The sequence below is a fragment of the Chanodichthys erythropterus genome, chromosome 4, assembly GCF_024489055.1.
Source record: "Chanodichthys erythropterus isolate Z2021 chromosome 4, ASM2448905v1, whole genome shotgun sequence".
Lineage (NCBI taxonomy): Eukaryota > Metazoa > Chordata > Actinopteri > Cypriniformes > Xenocyprididae > Chanodichthys > Chanodichthys erythropterus.
The window spans coordinates 6,139,949-6,160,824 of record NC_090224.1 but is presented as its reverse complement, the minus strand read 5'-3'; the positions used below and the strand labels follow the sequence as shown (position 1 = coordinate 6,160,824).

Sequence of the window (20,876 nt, the reverse complement as noted above, 5' to 3'; positions counted from 1 at the left end):
ATATATATATAATATATTATATATTATATATATAATATATTATATATTATATATATATAATATATAATATATATATAATATATATAATATATATATAATATATATAATATATATATAATATATATAATATATATATAATATATATAATATATATATAATATATATAATATATATATAATATATATAATATATATATAATATATATAATATATATAATATATATATAATATATATAATATATATATAATATATATAATATATATATAATATATATAATATATATATATAATATATATAATATATATAATATATATATATAATATATATAATATATATAATATATATATATAATATATATAATATATATAATATATATATATAATATATATAATATATATATATAATATATATAATATATATAATATATATATATATATATATATATATATATAATATATATAATATATATAATATATATATATATATATATATATATATATATATATATATATATATATATATATATATATATATATATATATATATTAATGTGTGTGTTTCTTTGATCGAAAAGCTGAATTTTCAGCATCATTACTTAGTCTTCAGTGTCACATGATCAGAAATCATTCAACATTTCTTATTACTATGAATGCTGAAAACAGTTCTGATCTCTAACATAAACATACAGTGCATCCGGAAAGGTTACAGCCTTATTCCAAAATTTATTACATTTATTATTTTCCTCAAAATTCTACAAACAATACCCCATAATGACAACGTGAAAGAAGTTTGTTTGAAATCTTTGTACATTTATAAAAAACAAAAACAAAACAAAAAAACATGTACACAAGTATTCACAGCCTTTGCCATGACTCTCAAAATTGAGCTCAGGCACATCCTCTTTCCACTGTTCATCCTTGAGATGTGTCTACGGCTGCATCCGAAAACTGAAAAAATGCTGCCTTTGGACACATTTCAAGGTAGGAAGGCATCAAGGCACGTCTGAATTCAATGTTAGCTTCACTTCCTGTTTCCCGAGATACCTTCCTCTGATTGCATTTTTAAGACAGCATAGATGTATCCTTCGCTGCCTTTGATATCCCACAATCCTGTGCTTTGCATTCTGTGACAGTTGAGCTAGAAAAATAAAGATGGCATCCAAAAGTTGCATTTGCTGGCCAGTTTGTGAGTAAATGTACATTTTTTACCAACATTTTCCACTTTTGATGTCATTTCTAGCGAGAAATGACTACTGTAGTAATTAAATATTTGTTTAGTTTTCACTAAAGCTTGCGCTATATTGCTGTAGATCATTAAACTCTTTTGCTGCCTCAGAAGTCTGTCCGAAAATCCGTTTCATGAGGTGCCTTCATGCACAAACGCTGCCTTACAAGTCATTGCTTGATAAGGCAGCGAGGCAGCAAGTCAGCTACCCAGGTTTTCGGACGCAGCCTACAACTTGATTGGAGTCCACCTGTAGTAAATTCAGTTGATTGGACATGATTTGGAAAGGCACACACCTCTCTATAAAAGTGCTTTACAACTATAGGACAGGAAGAGCTAAATAAACTTATCACTGCGTCTAAACCAACAACATGTTTATTAGATCCAATACCCACTAAACTACTGAAAGAACTGTTACCTGTAGCAGAAGAGCCTCTTCTCAATATTATCAACTCGTCTTTATCTCTAGGTCACGTTCCCCGACCGTTCAAGCTAGCAGTTATTAAGCCTCTCATTAAGAAACCACAATTAGATCCAAATGTATTAGCAAATTACAGACCCATTTAAAATCTACCATTTATGTCTAAAATACTAGAAAAAGTGGTATCGGCCCAACTGTGCCCCTTCTTGCAAAAAAAACGCTATCTATGAAAAATTTCAGTCAGGATTCAGATCCCATTATAGCACAGAAACTGCGCTCGTTAAAATGACATACGACTTACTTCTAGCTTCTGACCAAGGCTCAGTACTCAGTACTAGTGTTACTTGATCTCAGTGCTGTGTTCGACACTATAGATCATAAAATACTCCTAGACCGACTACAAAATTATACTGGTATTCAGGGCCAGGCATTAACGGTGGTTTAGGTTGTACCTATCAGACGGTCACAATTTTGTCTATCTAAACAGGGAAAAATCTAATATAACGATAGTAAATTACGGAGTGCCGCAAGGATCAGTGTTAGGCCCTCTGCTATTTTCAATCTACATGCTCCCACTTGGCAATATTATAAGAAAACATGGAATTAGTTTCCACTGCTATGCCGATGATACTCAATTATATATTTCAACACAACCAGATGAAATCTCTAAATTATCCAATCGGACAGAGTGTGTTAAAGAAGTAAAAGACTACAATCTGCATTTAGAAGGATGTACTGTTACTCCATCCCCGACAGTTAAAGACCTTGGTGTTATATTAGACAGCAACTTGTCCTTTGAAAATCATATTTCATATGTTACAAAAACAGCCTTCTTCCACCTCAGAAAAATTGCTAAGATACGGAATATGTTATCGATTTCTGATGCAGAAAAGTTAGTTCATGCCTTCATGACGTCAGTTTGGATCCAGCCTCTTAAGAAGACCTCAGATGACCAACACTTATGAAGAGACGGCGCCAACTCCTGCGAATACCTTAGAAGATGCAAAATGCACATTCCCAAATTTCTATATATCCTAATTATTGTTGATGTATTTCATTTTTCCAGGAGCTCAATGCTTCTACCTTAAAATTAAATGCTAACAGTGTTTGTAAATTAATTGCACAAATTATTACATTATTTGCTAACTGCATTCTTCTAATATTGTAATTTTGACATGCATTCTCTGTAAAGCTGCTTTGAAACGATATGTATTGTGAAAAGCGCTATAAAAAATAAATGTGAATTGAATAAGATCCCACAGTTAACAGTGCATGTCAGAGAAGTCTAAGGAATTGTCTGTAGACCTCCAAGACAGGATTGTATTGGACACAGATCTGAGGAAGGGTACAGAAACATTTCTGCAGCATTGAAGGTCCCAATGAGCACAATGGCCTCCATCATCTGTAAATGGAAGAAGTTTGGAACCACTAGGACTCTTCCTAGAGTGGGCCGCCTAGCCAAACTGAGCGATCAGAGGGAGAAGGGCTTTAGTCAGGGAGGTGACAAGAACCCGATGGTCACTCTGACAGAGCTCCAGCATTCCTTTGGAGAGAGAGGAGAACCAACCATCTCTGCAGCACTCCACTGATCAGGCCTGTATGGTAGAGTGGCCAGACGGAATCCACTCCTGAGTAAAAGGCACATGACAGCCCGCCTGAAGGACTCTCAGACCACAAGAAACAAAATTCTCTGATGAAACAAACATTGAACTCTTTGGCCTGAACAGCAAGCATCATGTCTGGAAGAAACCAGGCACCGCTCATTATCTGGCCAATACCATCCCTACAGTGAAGCATGGTGGTGGCAGCATCTTGCTATGGGGATGTTTTTCAGTGTCAGGAGCTAGGAGCTAGGAGACTAGTCAGGATCAAGGGAAAAATTAATGCAACAATGTACAGAGACATCCTTGATGAGGTGCTCAAGAGTGCTGTGGACCTCAGACTGGGACGAAGGTTCATATTCCAACTGGACAACAACCCTAAGCACACAGCCAAGATAACAAAGTAGTGGCTTTGTAGCTTTTAGTATGTGGTAGATTTTTCCCCTACACACCTGACTTCAGTTTACCTGTTCCTGGGGCGTCTCCTAATCGACACTCAATAATATTTCGGTCAACGTCTTGACCCTCTTAAACTTAGTGTACCCCAACCTGACTTGCTGCCCAGTAATAAGCAGAGACTCCAGTTGTTGTCCTTTAACACGGCTGAGAGAGTTCCCATCAATCCCAGAGAATTTCTCTCCGAACAAAGGAATACAGCAGGTTTTATAGGATTTCAGGTACATCTCACAGTCAGTATAGCAGGATCTACTCATTATCATCAGTCTTAATATGATTGGTTCAGATTTAAGAAAAAACATCTCAGTTCCTCTTACTGGTGGAGTAAATTTAGATTAGAACAACTGAATCACAAGATCATCAAAAAATATCACCGGGTTAATAGTTCACTGATTACTCAATAGGTTAAAATAGTTTTTCATAGACTATTTTATTTTATCCTTAGAGGGATGCTGTCTAGCCAGCACAGCACAATGTTTCCACTTGTTACAACACTCAGTCCTAGTAACTATTTCTCTATTTGAGAGTTAGCACCTAATTAGGCCTGTATAAGAAAAGAAATGTTACTCCATTATTAATTAATCCAAAAATTCCATCACAAGCATCATACTCAAAAAGACTTGAGGCTGTTATTAGGGCCAAAGGTGCTTCAACAAAGTATTGAGGAAAGCCTGTAAATATATATATATATATATATATATACACACATTTGCAAAGATTCCAAGCAGACTTCTTTCATGTTGTCATTTTAATATTTTTATATAGATATATAAAATCATTGACCCCCATAATTTGAACAGTAGTATATATTACTCAGGAAAAAATAAGTAAAAATACTAATTTTTTTCCTTTTAAAGGGAAATCTAAACTCAATTAGCCAAGGCCTCCAAAACAGAATTGAACGATGAGCACAGACACCTACACACTTTCCATTTCAACCTTAATAGCTGCCGGTACAGAGAATTGATTATCATCACACAGACTTGTTTGTCCCTTGTGAGCTGAACAATATATGATTCCCTTTTTAAACTCTAGCAAAAATCTTTTAACAAATAATTTTTAAGTATAATTTCCCATGACAGCAACATGCAAAGTGGTTTTTAAACATGTCACCTGTAAAATCCAAAGGTTTTGGCAAGTGAATCAGATGGTGACCTCCTATCTCTTGTTTACCTGGTTGCCATGACCTGCTCTGAAGAGTGACCGCCAATATCGACCAGTCTTTAATTTGTTTTCCTCTTCTTCTTTTTTTTTTTAGCCAGAGTGACAGACAGTGAAAGTAAGGACACAGGAAGTCAGACATACAGCAGCGAGGGGATGCATCCAGGCTACTTGTGATGGGGCTAAACATATAAAATCAGAGGACTGACTTAAAATTTGGTAAGGATGATGTAAAAAAGGATTCAACAACTATTTTTTTTCTCTCTTTTTTTAGTTTCCACTAGAAATGATATTCCATGTGTGTGTTGACCTAGTGGTTTAAAATCAAGCATATATTTCTATTATTAGTAGTTTCAGTTAAGTTTCCTGTCCTATCAGTTTCCTGTTTAATAGAAAAGTACCTCACCTCAGACTTGACTGTTCACCTTTCAGCTGTAGTGTTGCTCACTGTGTTTAATCCTTCCTGAAGTGTAATATTTAAGGCTAGAAAAAGGCATCCATGTTAGAGTGGTAGTTTTAGATACTGAAGAAAGAAAGTGAAGGTATTTTAAGGGAAAAGGGGAAAAAAAGTATTTTAAGAAAGAAATAGAAGGCACATGGAAAGCAGCCTCACATATTTTAGAAAAAACATCACATTTTGAGTCTCAGCCCAAGGAGGACTGGAGGAGTAGACAGAGCAGTGGGGCGGAAGCAAAGCAGAACAAGGGAGAGAGAGTTTGAGAAAGACAGTGGGAGGTGGAAAAAAAAGACTGAGCTTAAAAAAGACAGAAACAGTCTTTTGGTGGTTGCTTATGAACAGTTAGTACCCTAAGGCTGTGTGTGTGTTTCCATGGTGATGTCTGAAGGGCAGACCAGCAAAGAGGCTGCTGGTGCCAGGCAGCAACGCAGGACTAGCCTGAACCCGGAGAGAAAACACCTAGAGGGACTTTCCTCACCGCCCACTGCTCACAAACTCTCGCCCATGTACCCCAAGGAGGAGCACAGCGCAGGAGGCATCAGCTCCTCTGTCAACTACCTTGATGGAGCCTATGAGTACCCAGACCCCACACAAACCTACGGCACCTCGTCGCCCGCAGATCCTGCATCTGTCGGATACTACCCGGTTCCCACGGACCCCCACGCGCCCCCCGTTGAAGAACATCTGCAGACGTTGGCCACCGGATCCAGCAGCCCTCTCATGTTTGCACCCTCAAGCCCTCAGCTGTCCCCGTACCTGAGCCATCATGGAGGACACCACTCGAGCCACCAGGTGTCTTACTACCTGGACGCATCTTCTAGCACAGTCTACAGGTCAGTGCAGCTTTAAATATGTTTTGGACGCTGTTGTAGGTGAAGAATTCCAGGTTCTAAATGAAGTAAAAAATAAAGTTGGTTTACAAGTTCATGAATTTATACACAACTTTAAGAGATTGTATTGGTTTTAAGATCTTTTGTAGAAATCAAAAATGGTTTATCTCTTAACATCAAGTTTCTATGGCCATTTCCAAGGTGCATGAAATAACATGAAAGGAAACTATATAAGATGTTTAAGATTGTAAAATGGACATGAAATATTGTTGGGTGTTCAGTTAATCTGATGAGGTTGTTCTGGGGGTCATTTACACCTGATTTATGATTCATCGAGGCATAATGTTTGGTCTAGCACTCAAATCCTGCTTGGATACCTGCTTACCGAGGTTAATTTTTACAAACAACACCTTACATACACAACCTGGTGAAACCATTCTGGCACATTGTACACTTATTCATTTTGTGAATATGTTTTGCTTGCAATTTAAGTACCATTATTAGCCAACATTTTTTACAATATTTTAAAGACTGATGTGTTGCATATATTTTATAAATGACTTTCTTTTTATGTCCCTAATTGTTTATGGCTACGGTATTGTGCGTTGTGTATGACAAACAGTTTGTTGGTCTTTGGCATGTTACAGTCACATTGAGACTGTGTATGACTTTTATGTTAAGGTTGTAAACACTTTCTTTCTCTTTCTTACATTTTCTTTCTCTTAACAGGAAAAAAAAAAAGAAATATTGTTGGTCAGAAAGTACATGCTGATCTCGTGGTTAGAACAGGATAGGACACTTTCTGTATTACCCTAAAGAACAGATCATAATCTGCTAATGTGTGTAGATTGAGAAATCACTGAGTATGTTTGAGGAATACACAGATGGATACAAAGCATTTTAGACCTGTTTGTGTCCAGTGTCACATTGAGTGTTCTCTTACATACATTCTGTGCGTTTGAACTAAATACGGTTTATTTTATTTGTTGTTACTTTATGTTTGTGCTGTTAATTTAGTATTTCTTGACTTCTTGGAAAGAAGAATGTTAGGATTGTAAACGCCACTATCCGGCATAGGGACTGAAGTACACTCATCACAGAAAGAAGTGTAAATTTGCAAAGCCTCTGATCAAATTCTGTCTGTAGACCTTGAGGAAAGTACAAAACAACAAGTGAAAACAACAGTGGTATTTGAATTATCATGTCCTGTCTGAATGCACAGGGAGCACATTTTTCACTTTCAAAAGAACTAAGAAGAGGTTAATGGTTAAAAAAACAAAATCACTACACATGTTGAAGAGACCATTTTTTAGTAAAACCTGTTGTTTAAATATTTTGTCAAAAGGTAAATATTACAGTTTCACTTAAAAAAAAAAAAAGAAAGAAAAAAAGAGTGGGAATTCATCTACTGCTTCAGGCTGCTTGGAGACCTCAGTTGTCATTTGGTGACATTGGACATCACTGCAATCCTTTTCTGAGGTTATGCAATATATCTGCTGGACATCAGAATTAAAGATAAAATAAATATTTACAAACAGTGGAACAAGGGGTCAGAAGGAAACGGGGCTGGTCGCACTTGTCCACTGTTTGCAGTCACGTACGTATTCTCCTTGGACATTACAAATTTGTGTCTCAAAATCTTAAAATTAACATACGTGCTCTAGAATTTATTTATATATAGGGATGCATGAAGTAATGCTAATTTATTGGTTATCAGATGACAGGTTTATATATATATATATATTATAAATGCCAGTGTTGGATATTTAATTGTGCATGTTTATTTTTATATTTATATATGTGTATGTGTGTGTGCAGTGATGGTTAGAACTTGGCCTGGTTGTTATCATTATCCACTGTATTGATATCTTACCTTTTTCTGTCTCTAGGTCCAGTGTGGTATCTTCTCAGCAGGCAGGTGTTGGTCTGTGTGAGGTGTTGTGCAGTGCGACTGACAGGCAGGAGTTGTACACCGGATCAAGAGCTGCAGGAGGGTTTGATTCAGGGAAGGAGACGCGCTTCTGTGCGGTGTGCAGTGACTATGCCTCTGGCTATCATTATGGAGTCTGGTCCTGTGAGGGATGCAAAGCTTTCTTCAAGAGAAGCATTCAAGGTAACCAGCATGTTAGACGAGCAATCTTGCTGTTCTGAATATCAGCATGGCTGTGATTCGGCTGCTACTCGCAACTTTTCTGACAATGAGAACAACTAATTCGCGAATATTAAGTAGCCTAAATTACATTTATTGCCGTTACTTTCTTTTTTTCCGCAATTGAAAATAGATCCAAACAAAGTTCGAGCAGTCAAACGTTTCGTTTCCAAACAACGCTTAGTAATGAATCGGTGTTTTTGAACTAATCGGTTAAAGTGAATTATTAAATGATTATCGCCACCTATTGGCGTAATGATGTAAGAAAGAATCAGGAAAGAATCACCAAAAAAAAACAAAAAAAACAAATCCTACCACTGCACAAAAGTCGGTCGGGAACGCGCAAACACAGAACATTTCACAGTTCACACATACACGTTTTGCGTTTAAAAACGGGAGATTCATGGCGGTGGGGGAAAATGTAAGGTGTCGTAAAGCGTTTTTCCCCCAAAGTTGAACATCTTTTAACTTTAACGACGCGTTGTTTAGAAGGCCGTGTCATGCGGAAGAAGTGCAGAAGACGCGAGGCTCGAGCAAGTTATCCCGCCCTCGCGCCGAAAAACACGTCATCAGAGAGGAGATAGCCTATGGCTGCAAGGGTTTTGAAAGTCACCATGAAATCAAAATTGACTATTCTTATTTTTTTATGGAATATTGCATGATTTCAGTAATATTTTACTGAAATAAACATCACAATAGGGAAGAAAAGACTATCGCAAATTCTGTTTCATGCTAATTTTAAAGGTTACGAGGACACATTAATTAAATAATAATAATAATAGTTATGACCACGGACAAATCATTTATGGTAAGTTGTGCAATATCCCATAAAAAACAAGAATTGTTCATTTTGATTTCATAGTGAATTTTGAGAACACAGTTACTCAATAAAATTAGGTTATTGATTGAATTCTAGTAGGTTATTTAGTCTATATGCGCATAACAGTGCCCATTAATTCATCCTTGGGAAAAAAATTTGATCACTTACAACCAATAGTTTTCTCAGTCACCTGAAAGCATTATCCAAAAAAATATATGGGTGCTGGCAAAAAGAAAAATAATTCGATTTTCCGTTTTTCTATTTTCAAGTCAAACCCTTGTGCTTTCAAATATAATTTTTAATGTGTGAATGTGTGCAGTATGTAATCATCCTTGCATGTTCACTACTGTCCTCCCTTTTAAAGGTGACAGAAAAAGGTGAAAATCAAAGTCTCACACGTGCTAAATCTGATGAGAGACTGACATTTTCAAAGGCAACTCACAGATGTGTCTGCCTGCACCTTATTTGCAGTTCTGTATTGTGTTGGAAGGGGGTGCAGATCTGGGTGGGTTTGGTGAGATGAGAGGCTGGGTGGATGTTTTGAGCTTGACCCCGACAAACAAGCTCCTGATGAGCTCTTTCCTGAGGCAGGTAACTGCTGCTGACTTTAACTGCCATTTTGGTGAGGAAAACTGAGCAAGAAACTGGAGGAAAATGACTGTAAGTGTGTGCCTGACAAATGGGTTTCAGGACACATTGAGTGAGGGGAATTACAGTATAAGGGATTACAGAATGATAGAAAGACATGATGTTGAAAGAGAGAGAAGACAGACAGGACTAGAAGGCAGCGAAAAGAACAGAAGCGGGAATAGAAAAAGAGTAATTACATTTTTACTTTCTGCGATTTTTGAGTAGCCTATATATAATCATTTAATATAATTTGAGTTTGAGATCCCTGCAATAAAAATGTTACAACTTTAGATCCCATATTCACAGTCAAAATAATGAGTGCCTTTATACCAGGTTTTCTATGAGGAATAAATGCTCCGGTTACTAACGAAACCTCGGTTACCTGAGATAACGGGAACGAGTGTTGTGTGAAGACTCTATGGGGAAACTCCTGTTTACTCTAAATACTGAAGCCTGAGTTGTTAATGTTGGTGTAGCTGCACAAACAAATGGCATTTCAGTCCACCAAAACGGACAGAGTCATTATATATCAGAATCTTTCGACTGATGGCGACAGTCCTTGACTCGTGTGCAGCTTTATAGCACTGCTGAGAACGCAACTCTTGTTGCTGTTATCTCAGGGAACTGAGGTTACATTAGTAATCGGAGCATTCCCTTTCAAAATGGTCTCTCATGTCCAATAGCGCTGTGCTATTAGCGCAGAACGTAAGCTGCTCTGAGAGCTTATAAAAGCTAGTGAAGGCAGACGGCGAAGACTAGCCAGCTGCCGCACAGATGTCTCCAATCGAGATCTCATTGGACCAAAGCCCAGGAGGAGGCCATCCCTCTGGTGGAGTGGGCCCTCACTCTAATAGGACACTGTAAGCCTACTGAGGTGTAAGACAGGGCTATAGCTTCGACTATCCAGTAGGACAGTCTTTGCTTTGTTAAAGGCAGCCCTTTAGAGCGGCCTCCGAAGCATACAAAGAGCTGCTCTGACTGTCGAAAGTGGCTAGAGTGCTCTACGTGAACACTAAGAGCCAGGAACAGGCAGAGTGAATTAGGACCCTGCTTGTCCTCTGAGCTGGGAAGAGCTAGAAGGATAATAACCTGTGCTCTGAATGGTATGTAGAGCACCTTGGGCACATAGTCATGTCTCGGTTTGAAGATGATTTTACAGTCGTTAGGCCCAAACTCAAGACAAGAAGTGCTGACCGAGAGTGCTTGCAGGTTGCCCACTCACTTGACCGACTTGCCATTCATAATACCACTTGTAGTACACTATGGGTTCAAGTGTAACTAAATATATTTTTTATACAGAGATAGTACAGTATATTAAAAGCACATTTTAGTTCATATTTCATGGTGTCTCAAAATAGCACAGTTGAGTACACTTAGATGTTCTTAAGATTATCTTAAGAAGTATTAAAGAAGAATTTTTAGTATATTAAGTACGAAATTTAGTGTGCAAAAATAGAGCACTATTATAGAAGTACTTTTTTTTTTCTTTTTTTTTTTCACCTGGGTAGGGAGGACCTCAAAGGGCCCGGAGGACTGTGGATAAGTCCAAGTTAGGCACAGTATGAGGACGAGGTGGATTTTATTTGGAATTTGGAGGCCAGGTCAACACTTTGAACTCTTCATCAATCATCATGTTCCTCAAACCATTCCTGAACAACATGTGCAGTGTGGCAGGGTGCATTATCCTGCTGAAAAAGGCCACTTCCGCCAAGGAACACTATTGTCATGAAGGGGTGTACCTGGTCTGCAACAATGTTTAGGTGGGACATGTCAAATTGACATCCACATGAATGGCTGGACCCAGGGTTTTCCAGCAGAACATTGCCCAGAGCATCATACTCCCTCCACTGGCTTGTTGTCGTCCCACAGTGGATACTGGTGCCATCAGTTCCCCAGGTAAACAGCGCATATGTATATGGCTGTCCGCGTAATGGAAAATAAAATGCTTGGACTAACTAGGTGACCTTCTTCCACTGCTCGCGTACCCATTGTAGGCGTTTTAGTCGGTGGACCAGGATCATCATAGGCACTCTTAATGGTCTGCGGTTACGCAGCCCCATACATAGCAGAGTGCAATGCACTTTGTGTTGTGACTATTCCTCCCATAAATAATGTTTTATTAACAAAGTTCGGGAGGAGCACGTTCAGATATTTAACTCAGTTAATGATAAGAGTTATATATACATCAGACTTACGTCTGTTTGTTGAGTTTATCAGCATCCCTCCTCCACCCCATCTCCTCACTTCTAGTCCTAACTATTCTTATCACAACCGGGGGGGTGGGGTTTGGAGGGTTACTCTGTGTTCGCCAAATTTCCAAGCTTGGAGCCCTCTCCCCAGACAGCACACCAAATACACATAACCTTTACTCTGTCTAATAATAAGTAAATGTGAACTCCTGAACCATCATTAAAATTATAGTATATATAGTACTGATCAAATATTTGGACATTACTATTTTTAATGTTTCTGAAAAAAAAAAGTCTCTTATGCTCATCAATCCTGCATTTTTTTTTTTTTTTTTTTTTTACAAAAATACAGAAAAAACAGTAATATTGTGAAATATTATTACAATTTAAAATAAGTTTTCTATTTTATTATATTTTAAAATATAATTTATTTCTGTGGTGCAAAGCTGAATTTTCATCAGCCATTACTCCAGTCTTCAGAGAACAGCATTTATTCACAATGGGAATCTTTTCAAAAAATATAAGTATAATAAGTCTTTACTATCTTTACTATCATTTTTTATCAATTTAACACATCCTTGCTGAATAAAAGTATTAATTTCTTTAAAAAAAAAAATTACCACAAACTTTTGAACAGTAGTGTATATAGTGTATACAAAAGATTTCTATTTTAAATAAATGCTGTTCTTTTTTTTACTTTTCATTCATCAAAGCAAATCAGCATATTAGAATGATTTCTGAAGGATCATGTGACACTGAAGACTGGAGTAATGATGCTGAAAATTCAGCTTTGATCACATGAATAAATTATATTTTAAAGTATATTGAAATAGAAATATTTTAAACTGTAATAATATTTCACAATATTACTGTTTTTTTTTTTTTTTCTGTATTTTTTTTATCAAATAAATGCAGGCTTGATAAGCATAAGAGACTTCTTTCAAAAACATTAAAAATAGTAATGTGTTATGTCCAAAAATAGTAATGTCCAAACTTTTGACCGGTACTATTTTAAGTTAAAGAAACTGTTAAATGAAAAATCAAAAATTTTATAATTATAAAATGTTATCATCTACACTTCCCAGGGCACCCAAAATGGCTTATTAACCTAAAATGTGTTTGCTACTATTATCTTATTCACATCCAAATTTTCATATGAATATTTTGGATTCTCTGTTGTATAATATCCTATTACAAACCTCACTAGGATTATGGTTTTATTCAGTGGTTTGGATGTTCATGTGTTTGTGTGCAAGTCTGTGACATTTGGCTGAGACACTCATCTAATTTAAAATTTTATTTGGAGCACTGGAACAGCATGTACCTGCTCTCAGTGCTTAATCAAATCCAAGGCCATTGATGCGCTGCACTGCACTCTTTGTTGCTTGTGACAGAACACTATTTACATATCCCTAATGCAGAGTTAAAAATGGAAAAACATCTCTGAAAGCTAATCTTAAAGTAGATCTGGCATATACTCAGCATTTTGCTGTTTAAGCAAGAATTTGAAGGTAAAAGAAAGATGAAAAAACAAGCTTCACTTCTCTGCCTCTAGGTCATAATGACTATGTTTGTCCAGCGACCAACCAGTGCACTATTGACAGAAACCGCAGGAAGAGCTGCCAAGCATGCAGACTACGCAAGTGTTATGAAGTAGGCATGATGAAAGGAGGTACATCAAATATATTCCTACTTTTCTCTCTCTCTCTCTCTCTTTCTTTAAGTCTCACTTAAACAATGCCATGTGTCAGGAGCTCCCTCACGATCATCATTTTTTAAAGCAGCCTCTAGAGTACAGTACTACTGTCATTGAGCATAATGCAGAATTTCAGAATGTAAATTAAATATTCATAGATGCACACAAAAGCATGTCTCCCATTTAATCAGGCTGACGAGCTTGTTCACAGGCTTTCATCTTCTCTTTTTTCAAATAGTTTGACAGCAGAGTATTATGGCCCTCATCTTTGACATTGCAGGTATTCGTAAGGACCGCGGTGGCCGCGCTGTCAGGCGCGAGAGGAGGAGGAGCAGTAATGAGGATCGTGACAAGAGCTACAATGAGCAGTCAAGCCGTGCTGCACTGAGGACAGCTACCCCTCAGGAAAAGAGGAAGAAGAGCAGCAGCGGGGTGGCCAGCGCTGTATTGATGCCACCTGACCAGGTGCTGGTGTTGCTTCTGGGGGCAGAGCCGCCGGCTGTCTGTTCACGTCAGAAGCACAGCCGCCCGTACACCGAGATCACCATGATGTCCCTGCTCACAAACATGGCTGACAAAGAACTCGTCCACATGATCACCTGGGCTAAGAAAGTACCAGGTATATAATCCTTTCAAAGATCAATTAAAGTTGCTTTAATTGTGAGTGCAGCATCGAAGGAAAGGTTTTTAAATCTGGAGGTACTTCTGAGAAAGTGTCCTCGGTGACAGCCTTGCCAGTTTTTGTAACCGTGGCAGCAGTTTTCGACAGCACAGGTGGCAGAGATTTAAATGACAAGGTCACAGGCGCAAAGATAAAGAACATGGGTGTTATTACAGTGATCTATGCTGCGCCTCAGTTTGATTTGGCCTCCTGCTGAGCTTAGCACACATAAGAGACCTGCTGGGACTTTAAGGGAGCCGTTATATTTGATGTTCAGATGTCTTAATTAACCCTCCTAGGAGCAGTAAACAATTTATCAGCGGATGAGACTTTAATGTTATATGTAGGTGAAACACTTGAATTTCATATTCCATAATTATTTCCTGGAATGTGCTAATCATTACTCTTCTAACCCTCTTTTATACATCACAGAGAAGGTCATTTTAATCATAGTAATGAAATATGCTTTATTTTTTATTTTTTTCTAATGTTAGCATCTATGGAAGAGGATTAGGGCCAAGCAATAATAAAAAAATAAAACCATCTTGAGATTAAAGTTGTTAAATTTCGAGAAAAAAGTCTAGATAAAATGTTGAGAATAAACTCGTTAAATTATGAGAAAAAAGTCGTTAAATTTTGAGAAAAAAGTCAAGATAAAATGTTGAGAATAAACTTGTTAAATTACGAGAAAAAAGTCATTAAATTCTCATAATTTAACGACTTTTTTCTCGTAATTTAATTACTTTATTCTCAACATTTTATCTTGACTTTTTTTTCTTGAAATTTAACTACTTTTTTTCTCATAATTTAACGAATTTGTTCTCATAATCTAACGAGTTTTTTCTCGTAATTTAATTACTTTATTCTCAACATTTATCTCGACTTTTTTCTCTCTAAATTTAACAACTTTTTTTCCCATAATTTAACGAATTTGTTCTCATAATTTAACGACTTTTTTCTCGTAATTTAATGACTTTATTCTCAACATTTTATTTAGACTTTTTTCTGAAAGTTTAAGGAGTTTTTTCTCGTAATTTAATGACTTTATTCTCAACATTTTATCTCAACTTTTTTTTCTTGAAATTTAACGACTTTTTTTCTCATAATTTAACGAATTTGTTCTCATAATCTAACGACTTTTTTCTCGTAATTTAATGACTATTCTCAACATTTATCTCGACTTTTTTCTCTCTAAATTTAACAACTTTTTTTCCCATAATTTAACGAATTTGTTCTCATAATTTAACGACTTTTTTCTCGTAATTTAATGAGTTTATTCTCAACATTTTATTTACTTTTTTCTGAAAATTTAACGAGTTTTTTCTCGTAATTTAATGACTTTATTCTCAACATTTTATCTCGACTTTTTTTTCTCGAAATTTAAAAAAAAAAATTCTCATAATTTAAAGAATTTGTTCTCATAATCTAACGAGTTTTTTCTCGTAATTTAATGACTTTATTCTCAACATTTATCTCGACTTTTTTCTCTCTAAATTTAACAACTTTTTTTCCCATAATTTAACGAATTTGTTCTCATAATTTAACGACTTTTTTTCTCGTAATTTAATGACTTTATTCTCAACATTTTATTTAGACTTTTTTCTGAAAATTTAACGAGTTTTTTCTCGTAATTTAATGACTTTATTCTCAACATTTTATCTCGACTTTTTTTTCTCGAAATTTAAAAAAAAAAATTCTCATAATTTAAAGAATTTGTTCTCATAATCTAACGAGTTTTTTCTCGTAATTTAATGACTTTATTCTCAACATTTATCTTGACTTTTTTCTCTCTAAATTTAACAACTTTTTTTCCCATAATTTAACGAATTTGTTCTCATAATTTAACGACTTTTTTCTCGTAATTTAATGAGTTTATTCTCAACATTTTATCTCGACTTTTTCTGGAAATTTAACGAGGTTTTTCTTGTAATGAGTTTATTCTCAACATTTTATTACGATTTTTTCTGAAAATTTAACGAGTTTTTTCTCGTAATTTAATGACTTTATTCTCAACATTTTATCTCAACTTTTTTTTCTTTAAATTTAATGACTTTTTTTCTCATAATTTAACGAATTTGTTCTCATAATCTAACGACTTTTTTCTCATAATTTAATGACTTTATTCTCAACATTTATCTCGACTTTTTTTTTCGAAATTTAACAACTTTTTTTCCCATAATTTAACGAATTTGTTCTCATAATTTAACGACTTTTTTCTCATAATTTAATGAGTTTTATAAAATAATGGATTTCTTTAAAATAAAAAATCTTGTGAGGGGTAGCACATGAAGCATGATGTCACTGTTCTCTCCAGGGTTCCAGGACCTGTCTCTGCATGACCAGGTTCAGTTGTTGGAGAGCTCTTGGCTGGAGGTGTTGATGATCGGCCTCATATGGAGGTCCATTCATTCACCTGGAAAACTCATCTTTGCTCAGGATCTCATTCTCGATAGGTACTGAATGTTCAGCACCTCCTCTTGTAGGTCGCTGTCAAAAGACAATCATTGTAGAATAAATATTTCCACTTTTTTTTTTTTTCATACATACAACTCATTTAGTTAGGCTAAAAAAACAAAACAAAGCTCAAACCTAATCTAATGAATCTCAGCCACTCTTAGAATCACTTTTTATTTAAATATTCGGACATGGAAAAGTGCAACCACACTTTGTGAATCTTTAAAAACACATTCAGTTGTTTTGATTACATTTAACCTCGCTTGACTGTTAAGAATAATAGAAAATTGCCAACATGCTGTGACAGAACCTGTGGGGACACCTGTTATACTCTAAAGATACTCTGGGCTTTGTTTTAGTGTCAGGCAATTTTGGTGATACTGATGCTTTGAGTGTGATTGTGAGCTTTTTGAGATGTCACATCGACCAGATGCATTCCCTCTACATGTGCCTATTTTTGCCTCAATTTCTTAAAGAACATTGAGTTGCATGTGGTTTTATCCCCCGCAGAAGGGATTTGGCCCAGCAGAGGGGTGCACAAATTGAGATTGAATGATTGTGAAGCGAAAACTAGATTGTTAAAAAGGATGTGAACTATTTATCTGAGAGCCTTGTGCTCCTCTTCAGAAGACCATGTCACATGTAACATGTAATTAAAAAGGACCTGATTTGGAACAGGCTTCTTCTTTAAAGGGCTTCTGAAGAACAGCGTCATCACTGACTAAGGAAATACGAATCTAATCAAAACCAGCATCTGTACATGGTTAAGAAAAGTGAGCTTGGGGGTTTAATAGAGCATCCTGGAAGAACATCCTGAGTAAAATTGGGAAGAGACTGAAATGACAAGATAAAATGGTTGCATGACAGAGAGGGAAAGGAGACTGCTAAGATAGGATAAGAACCATTACAGGTCCTGTCAAGCAAAGTAAACAGCGAACAGCATGTACAATGCTCATAGAAAGAAAAAAAGAAGGGCCATTTTAAGGCACATATCACAGTAAATGGTACAAACCATCTCCTAACATATAGATAAAGTGCTGGTCTTTCTCTTTACAGGAGTGAAGGAGAATGTGTTGAGGGAATGGCTGAGATTTTCGACATGCTTTTGGCGACTGTGGCTCGATTCCGCAGTCTCAAACTGAAGCTGGAGGAATTTGTTTGTCTTAAAGCCATCATACTTCTCAATTCAGGTGAGTCTTTGGTAACAGAAAGTCAAAAAGATCATTAATAGCCTCTTTAGATGTAAAATTTGTGATTTGAGTACTTGGAAAAAGAAGAAACTTTGGAGCCTTCTTTTGATATTATATAATTGCACAGTTCACTGGAATACTTGACTCTGATTGGTCAATCATTCAATCTCCTCCACACAATCCCTTCCACCTTCATCAATGTCTGACCAAAAACGTAGCATGCTATTATGATATTATGCTCTAGCTAAACAAAAGAGCTTTTTCTTAACTAGAGCTAGGCTAAACTGTTAGCTTGCTAATTGAATGTTAAAGGGTTAGTTCACCCAAAAAATTTAAATAATGTCATTTATTACTCACCCTCATGCCGTTCCACACCCTTAAGACCTTTGTTAATCTTCGGAACACAAATTAAGATATTTTTGTCGAAATCCGATGGCTCAGTGATGCCTGCAAAGCCAGCAATGACATTTCCTCAGAGGAAATGTCATTGCTGGCTATACATTTCATTTTTGGGTGAATTAACAATAACAAAACAACAGAAATCATTCTAATATGCTGATTTGGTGCTTAAGAAACATTTCTTATTATTATAAATGTTGAAAACAGTTGTGCTGCTGGATATTTTGGTAGTGTAATGCTAAAGTTCCGAATGAAAATGATATTGAAGAGACATGTGACAGGAAGAAACCGGGATACATTTTTTTTTTTAGAACTTTTGATCAATTTAAAGGTGCCCTAGAACTTTTTTTTAAAAGATATAATATAAGTCTAAGGTGTCCCCTGAATGTGTCTGTGAAGTTGCAGCTCAAAATACCCCATAGATTTTTTTTTTTATTAATTTTTTTAACTGCCTATTTTGGGGCATAATTAGAAATGAGCCGATTCAGGGTGTGTGGCCCTTTAAATCTGGTGCTCTATGCCCCAAGAGCTCACGCTTGCCTTGAACAACATAAAAAAAAGTTCAAACAGCTAATATAACCCTCAAAATGGATCTTTACAAATTGTTCGTCATGCAGCATGTCTAATCGCGTAAGTATAGTATTTATTTGGATGTTTACATTGATTCTGAATGAGTTTGAGGCTGTGCTCCGTGGCTAACGGCTAATGCTACACTGTTGGAGAGATTTATAAAGAATGAAGTTGTGTTTATGAATTATACAGACTACATGTGTTTAAAAATGAAAATAGCGACGGCTCTCTTGTCTTCGTGAATACAGTAAGAAAAGATGGTAACTTTAACCACATTTAACAGTACATTAGCAACATGCTAACGAATATCACTAAAATATCATGTTATCATGAATCATATCAGTTATTATTGCTCCATCTGCCATTTTTCACTATTGTTCTTGCTTGCTTACCTAGTCTGTTGATTCAGCTGTGCACATCCAGACGTTAATACTGGCTGCCCTTGTCTAATGCCTTTCATAATGTTGGGAACATGAGCTGGCATATGCAAATATTGGGGGCGTACACCCCGACTGTTACGTAACAGTCGGTGTTATGTTGAGATTCGGCTGTTCTTCTGAGGTCTTTTAAACAAATGAGATTTATATAAGAAGGAGGAAACAATGGAGTTTGAGAATGTATGTCATTTCCATGTACTGAACTCTTGTTATTCTACTATGCCGAGGTAAATTCAATTTTTGAATCTAGGGCACCTTTAATGTATCATTTCTATATAAAAAGTATTTATTTCAATGAATACAAAAATTAAATTAAATAAATAAATCCCCAAACTTGTGCATGCTAGTGTACTCTGTATAATCTTTGAATAAAATAATGTCATCACTTAACATTCTAATGTACATCACACAACCCTAAACATGCCTGAGGTGTCATATGTTCATATGTAATGTTTAAATAGTTATTGCTTCATCTTTTTCTGTCTGGTCAGGGGCATTTTCATTCTGCTCCAGTCCAGTGGAGCCCCTGATGGACAGCTTCATGGTGCAGTGCATGCTGGACAACATCACTGATGCCCTCATTTACTGCATCAGTAAATCAGGTGCCTCGCTGCAGCTGCAGTCCCGCCGTCAGGCACAGCTCCTGCTGCTGCTCTCCCACATCAGACACATGAGGTAAACCCAGATGAGGTAAACTTCCAACAAGAAGATTAATACAAAAAGCATTTCATATACATTACCATTCCAAAGACTGGAGTTTGTAAGATTGTTAATTTTTATTTTTTTCAACATGGATGCAATAAATTGATTAAAAGTAACAGTAAAGACTTTAACAATTATTTTTTAATTTAATATAAATGCTGTTCTTTTGAACTTTCTTTTCATCAAGGAATCCTGAAAAATAGATAGTTTCTACAAAAATTAAGCAACATAACTGTTTTCAACATTGATAATAATAAAAAAAAAAAAAAAAAAAAATATTACTGTTGTTTTTTCTTAGGGTTGACCCATTTGATGGGACCTTCTTTCCTTTATTAGCAACCATTAGATAAGGATACTGTAGCTGAATAATTATTGCTCATATTACAGTCATGCACATTATATTTTTAAATTTTGTTGGTTTTTTTTTTTTTTTTTTTTGAAAGCAACAAAGGAATGGAGCACTTATACCATATGAAATGTAAGAATCGAGTCCCGCTGTATGATCTTTTGCTGGAGATGCTGGATGCCCAACGATTCCAATCCCCAGGAAAGGTGCAGCAACTATGTGAACAGAGTGAGAAAGACCCCCCATCTACACCCACAACCAGCAGCAGCAGCAGCAGCCCCTCCAGAGGACCTGGAGCCATGCAGCCCAACACTGCCTGTCTCAGCCCAGACCCCTGATCTGGTACCATGTACAATCCCAACAGCTGCAGAATGTGAAGACTGCAAACCAGTAATAAGGACTGTGATTCAGTATTCAGTCAGATTAGATCTAGAAATGAGAATGTGAAAATGAACATATTTGTAGAAACACACAGGTTAGATC

General features: G+C 36.1%; 1 protein-coding gene across 3 annotated transcripts; it reads left to right on the top strand.

Annotated features, from left to right (window-relative positions):
- The first annotated feature begins 5,692 nt into the window (after nt 1-5,692).
- On the top strand, nt 5,693-20,734 carry esr1 (estrogen receptor 1). 3 transcript variants are annotated; one of them, XM_067383835.1, is made up of 8 exons: nt 5,693-6,153; nt 8,040-8,263; nt 13,494-13,610; nt 13,915-14,253; nt 16,610-16,748; nt 17,806-17,939; nt 19,837-20,020; nt 20,491-20,734. In XM_067383835.1, the coding sequence occupies exons 1-8, from the start codon at nt 5,693-5,695 to the stop codon at nt 20,729-20,731; spliced, it is 1,839 nt and encodes a 612-aa protein (XP_067239936.1). In that variant the 3' UTR covers nt 20,732-20,734. The 3 variants fall into 3 exon arrangements, with proteins under 3 accessions (XP_067239936.1, XP_067239939.1, XP_067239938.1); XM_067383838.1 differs by having other exon boundaries at nt 5,717-6,153; nt 19,837-20,035; nt 20,491-20,619; XM_067383837.1 differs by lacking the exon at nt 13,494-13,610 and having other exon boundaries at nt 5,717-6,153.
- Nucleotides 20,735-20,876: the final 142 nt, after the last annotated feature.